The 6,492-nt window shown below is 42.7% G+C and overlaps 1 protein-coding gene across 1 annotated transcript in view; it reads right to left on the bottom strand.

The window, feature by feature from the left end:
- Window positions 1–453: 453 nt before the first annotated feature.
- The window catches only part of BPGM (bisphosphoglycerate mutase), a 30,305-nt gene continuing 24,266 nt past the window's right edge, over window positions 454–6,492 (bottom strand). Inside the window, exon 3 of the mRNA XM_043463762.1 lies at window positions 454–2,677. Within this exon, the coding sequence (XP_043319697.1) occupies window positions 2,499–2,677 (179 nt within the window). The 3' untranslated portion in view covers window positions 454–2,498. The remainder of the gene's footprint in view (window positions 2,678–6,492) is intronic.

The raw sequence follows: 6,492 nt of genomic DNA, 5'->3' as shown, positions 1-6,492 counted from the left end.
AAGAACCTTTTTCCTGAGGCAGAATTTCTGTTTTTTTCAGAAAAACAAAGTGTCAATGTACTGGGATCCAGGATTCATTTGAGATATTTAAAAATTAAAATTCATAGCATCTTGTTATGGCTATTATCTTACCACACTGGACCTGCATATAACAAGTATTACAGCCTGGGTAGAAGAAACTTGGCTAGGTGGTTACAGGGCAAGCCAAACCTGGCCCGCCAAGGACCAAATTTCTAGATAAGCTATCATTTTTTACATTTAAAAAATTCCCCCTTTTTATGGTCCCAGCTTGACACAGTACAGAGGATACCAAGATAAGGATCCAGGTTAGGCATACTTCAAGGTACCTACATCAAAAATCCTGAATACTTTGCAAACCATGCAAAGAAAACAGGTTCGCTAGGTGGTCTCAAGGTTGACGTGCTAAAGTTGTTAAAGATAATGTACATCAAGTTTTCATAAATCTCATTTATTTCAGCCAAGATGTCAAAAACAATAAAACCAAAATTGCACCAGAATGTGTCAGCAACAATCATCCCTCTCTGCGGAAGTCTGTGAGGCTCCAGTGACTGAGCGTGAGCACAGCTTTGTGCATAGGAGCAATCATGCTGCTGGGGGTGCTCTGGAGGTGGACGTCTAGAGGTGGGACGAGGGGAAAATCCAAATCTGGGCTCTTGAGTTGCTTTAAGACAAGGTCAGCACTTGGGCTGGAAAATTCAGATGCCAGTTCCAGAGATGAAGCTGTTCAAAAATGGTCTGAGTTGAAGTTTAGCCACAGGTTTGGAATTCTAGGAAGAGACGATAGTTGTATTTGCGGCCCTGATCTCTGAATTATCATAAAGAGTGCTATTTGTTTGGGCAACAGGACTGTGAAAAGAAGGACGGCAGCAGAAAAGACAGTAGTTGGTCAGGAATGCCAAGCAGCCACATTCCGTGTCCTTACGCATTGCAGATGTGGCCAGCTGTGAGCAAACCATGTTCTTTTCAGCCACCTTTATCAGCTGATGCTCTAAGTCTTCTTTATCTTTTGGCTGCACTGCACAGTGCGTGGGGTCTTAGTTCCCTGACCAGGGATGGAACCCGTGTCCCCTGTATTGGAAGTTCAGAGTCATAACCACTGAACTGCCAGGAAAGTCCCTCTAAGTCTTGATTTAAGGATCAGTGGAGACCAAGCAGTAGCAAGGGTTTTATAATTAGTTTCCTTCTAATACCAATTTTACTATAAAATGGATACAAATAAACTAATCCACCAATGGAAAACCGTGAAAAACTGGTGATACCTGTAATAGCTATTATAGTCGTAAACTGTTAAGATGAGTCTATCATTGAAACGTATGTCACTTGCTTTGACATAAGGCAGTAGCTTAAAGAAATGATGACGTACCTGTCTATACAGCATCTAAAGACATCCTGTATCATTAAGATCGATGAGCAATCAATCAATCAGTCTGTGGTCTATCCTGAGGACTACAGACTACGTACCATAATGTTTTGCCCTCAGCAGATAAAGAACAAATGTACGTGACAAGTGCCAGTCTACCATTTCCCCTGTTCAAGTGAATGAAATTACACCTACTGTATTCTACCTTCACCCCGACCCAACCTTCAATTTATAGAGAATTAAGCATGTCTGTGTTTTGAAACCAGTACAACTCTTTGTGTTACAGGAAGATGAGAGCAGAGACTAATCCAGAAGCTTGTACTTAATACTTACGAATCATATGGAAATACTTTGGGGGTACCATTTTCAGACACAGAACTTATTTTTAAATCAATTTTAAGGAGCCCACGATTAATGTTTAAAAACAAAAGAGAACATGAACAGCCATGGCTATCTATATGCTGCTAATTCCAGCAGCCAGAAAGGAATTCCACCAGATGTCAAACAGGATGTCTCTGGACTAGAGATGAGGCAAAGGGCCTTGCTGTTTGTAGCTGGCTGCTTTGGAAGAATCCATCTGTGACTCTCCCATTTAATGGGCCGTTGGTCTTACCTATGAGAATACCCCTTTTCCTTGAGGAAAAGACTAGTAATAAATACTTAAGTAGAGCATATTATCTAATATCCTTTATTATCATCCCAGAAATTTTCTATAAACACAAACGTCTTATTGAAGTGAAGGTCTGTCAGTAGTGACTCAATACTGATTTACTGAATGAGGATGACCTTGAACTTGACCTTCATTTGTTGCTTTCCCATCTCAGAAACTTAGGACATTGATTAAGCCCCACTGGTGACTAACTTAGTGACTAATTAAAAGGAGGCCGGCAGGGGTTAGCGCATAAGGCTATGACATAAGCACTTGGGCATCCTAAAGCCTTTAACTGGGCCAAGGTTAAGTTACCTAATTACCTCTACAAACTCTACCCCACAGCCTAGATCTGGAAAAATCAGGCAGGGAGACCAAAAAAGAAAAAAAAAAAGCAAGATGAGCACCCATAACACACTGCATGCCACTCCTTCTGCAGCTATTCCTAGCCAGCACGTGGGAAAGACTTTATTTGTCAGCTCGTTTCACTTTTCCTTGATCCTCAACTTTCTTAATGGCTGCTTGGATAGCCTCTTGGTCGCCCAGGAACTGGTGAGGCCCAACAGTATGCAGGTTCTCATCCAGTTCCAGGAGAATGGGGACCCCAGTAGGAAGAGTAATGTTGATAATGTCTTCATCCGAGATACCTGGAGATCAAGAGGGGGAGAAACAAGGCGTTAAAGACAACACAGGAGGAAGCTCTGGTTACGTATTTAAGTGCACATTTATTTAGTCCCATATTAACTGTGTGTTTGGAACCATGCCAGATACTGAAGGATTCCAGCTATGGTCACTGGAAGCCAAGGACATCCCAGAAGATTAAAAAAAAAAAAAGAAAGATGAGACAGAAATTTACATTACATCAAATCTTAGGAAAATATGTTTTGGGGCAACCTGTTCCTGGTTGTTTCCTAACTAAATGATTGACAGGTCTCATCTTCCTCTTGTCCTTTAACATTCTAACTGCCGGGAGAGCAAGGTGTATGTGGGATCTGAGTTCCCAGACCAGGGATTAAACCCACAGCCTTGGCAATGAAAGCCAAGAGTCCTTAGTCACTGGACCACCAGGGAATTCCATCAGATCTTTTTTAAGTAACCTGAATCATAGGTTGTTCAACTTTGACCAGAAGAGCTGGAGCTGTGGCAAGGGTAGAAGCAAGCATGGTGGTTATAGGTTTTGGTTTTTTTTTTTTTTTTATGAGTGCTTTAAACGATAAATAGCTAATGTACATTCCACATGCCAGGTACTTTTCAAAGTACTTTATGTGTGTTAACTTGTTTAAAATCAGATATGCGCTATTATTTTTCCATGTAACAATTTCAACACAGAGAGGTTAAGCAAACAATTCAAGATCACACAGGCTGTAAATAGCAAAGCCTGGATTTAAACCTAGGTGAGGAGAGTGAAAAAGCTGGCTTAAAGCTCAATATTCGGAAAACTAAGAGCATGGCATCTGGTCCCATCACTTCATGGCAAATAGATGGGAAACAGTGGAAACAGTGGCCGACTATTTTTCTGGGCTCCAAAATCACTGCAGACGGTGACTGCAGTCATGAAATTAAAAGATGCTTACTCCTTGGAAGGAAAGTTATGACCAACCTAGAGAGCATATTGAAAAGCAGAGACATTACTTTGTCAACAAAGGCCCGTCTAGTCAAGGCTTTGGTTTTTTCCAGTGGTCACACATGGATGTGAGAGTTGGACTGTGAAGAAAGCTGAGCGCCGAAAAATTGATGCTTTTGAACTGTGGTGTTGGAGAAGACTCTTGAGAGTCCCTTGGACTACAAGGAGATCCAACCAGTCCATCCTAAAGGAGATCAGACCTGGGTGTTCATTGGTATGACTGATGTTGAAGCTGAAACTCCAATACGTTGGCCACCTCATGTGAAGAGTTGACTCAATGGAAAAGACCCTGATGCTGGGAAGGATTGGGGACAGGAGGAGAAGGGGACGACAGAGGATGAGGTGGCTGGATGGCATCACCGACTCGATGGGCATGAATCTGAGTAAACTCCGGGAGTTGGTGATGGACAGGGAGGCCTGGTGTGCTGCGTTTCATGGGGTCGCAAAGAGTCGGACATGACTGAGCGACTGGACTGAACTGAACCCTAGGTGTCTGCAATTAGAATACAATGTTTTTCAAATTTCTCTGATTCAAAATGGACAAAGAGAAGAGAGGAGACCTGAAGAGATGGAGTTAAGCTAATTAAAAGGCAACTGAAAGTGTTCAAATTATCTGCTTTAAAAACAGACATTTATTATATAGACTTCTAAACTCTAACCATATGCTTCTGTGCTATATTAACAGAAAGGATCTAGGTAGAACAAGTTCTGAGGCAAGTTCAAGGGTCCTCCTTTACTTGGAAGGTGAGAATGGCAGAATAAGTTAGTGGCAGTTAGTTATCAATGCACTTTGTCATTTTTATTAACCAATGGTCATAACTCAGAGGCCCTCTCTGGGCCTCCACTGCCTCTGTCTAATTAAAAAAAGAAACACACACTCTTCTTTACCACCATTACCAAGGGTGTGAGGTAGAAGGAACGGACTTAAAAAGAGAACAGACATGAAGAAGGACAGCACGAAAAGTAATTTCTTCTTTCTCTACTAGGAATTCTCTTCTAGGTTGAAGATTTAAAGAGAAAGCTACTAACACACTGAGGGTGGGCGAAGCCCCCACCCTCACACTGCAACCCTACATAAGATTACCATTCCAAACTAAAGCTGGCAAGAACAAATAAATTCAGACCAGCAGCCAGCTGTTTAGTGGGGAGATGACTGCCTTGGATTTTAAGAGCGCTCGGGCTCCGTCAGGTCAGATCTGTCAGCTGGACGCACAGCAGCTGCCACACGCAACCCCTGGAGACAGTCAGAGCGGAATGCAACAGCACATGGTTAGAGCCAGGTGACTGCTGAGGATATAGAGAAACTGAAATCCTAATACACTGTAAATTAGGGTATAAGATCCTATGGAATCTTTGGAAAACAGTCTGGCAATTCTTCAAACAGGTAAGCACAGAATTACCATGGGACCCAGCAATTTTACTCCTAGGTACATCCCCAAGAGAAATGCAAACATATGTCCACACAAAAGCCTATACCCGAACCCTCAGAGCAGCATCATTCATAATAGACAAAAGATGAAAACAGCCTAAAAGTCCACCAACTGATGAATGGATGAATTAAATGTGGTAGATCCAGACAATGGATTATTATTTGGCAATAAAAAGGAATGAAGTGCTGATACATGCTAAACATTGATAACCCCTGGAAACAGTATGCTAAGTGAAAGAAGCCAGTCACAAAGGAGTATATACTGCATGATTCCATTTAAATCAAATGGTGCCTTCCCAAGATGGTTCAGCAGGTAAAGAATCCACCTTCCAATGCAGGAGGCACAGGAAACGTGGGTTTGATCCCTGGGTCAAGAAGATCCTCTGGAAGAGGCCATGGCAACCCACTCCAGTATCCTTGCCTGGAGAATCCCATGGGCAGAGGAGCCTGGTAGGCTACAATCCAAAGGATCACAAAGAGTCGGACACGGCTGAGCAACTAAGCACGCATGAGGGCCAGGGCTGGCAAATCTAACAGTGACATAAATAGATGTATGGTTGCTTAGGGCCAGAGGGGATAGGAGGACTGGGCAGTGACAGCCAGGCATGGGGATTTTTTTTTTTTTAGGGTAATGAAAATGTTCTGAAATTGACTGTGCTGATAGATGGACAACTCTGTGAATAAACAACTCTGTGAAAAGCCACTGAATTATACACTTTAAATGGATAAACTGTATGGCATATGAATTATAACTCTAGAAAGATGTTTGAAAAACTACTGAACAGATTCAGAGAAGTTTGTGGTTCTAATCACAAGACAGTTAAGGTAGTAAAATTGGACTTTTAAAAAAATTTCCAAATTCCAGGACTTCAGCTCTGGTCATCTGACTCGTCGATGGCTATTTCCACCTCTATGGAAATATGGTACTATGAGAGAGGAGAATGCTTATGTCCATGTTCTGCCCTTGTGAAGGGCTGGGTGCTAACTGGACACCAGAATCTAGTGGTCTCATGTTTTCGAGACTAGTACAGGGATGAACAGGCTTTGCCTGTGGCTCAGCAGTAAAACATCCACCTGCAAAGCTGTAGACCAGGGCTCGACCCCTGGGTTGGGAAGATCCCCGGAGAAGGAAATGGCAGTCATTCTAGTATTCTTGCCTGGGAAATCCCATGGACAGAGGACCCTGGCACGCTACAGTCCATGGGGTCACAAAAGAGTAGGACATAACTTGGCAACTAAACAATAACAGGGATGAACTGACTTGTCTGATCCCCCTTGAAATAGCTAATACACGAGGATTATCATGGGCCAGGGTTAGGGGTTATGATGTGACCTCAGAGAAAAGTGCTAGGTCTTTGGCAAGGGTCAAGGGGCACACATGGAACTCATCTGACCATGGCCTCAGATCT

The sequence above is a fragment of the Cervus canadensis genome, chromosome 3 (assembly GCF_019320065.1).
Source record: "Cervus canadensis isolate Bull #8, Minnesota chromosome 3, ASM1932006v1, whole genome shotgun sequence".
Classification (NCBI taxonomy): Eukaryota; Metazoa; Chordata; class Mammalia; order Artiodactyla; family Cervidae; genus Cervus; species Cervus canadensis.
This window is presented reverse-complemented; position numbering and strand designations above follow the sequence as displayed.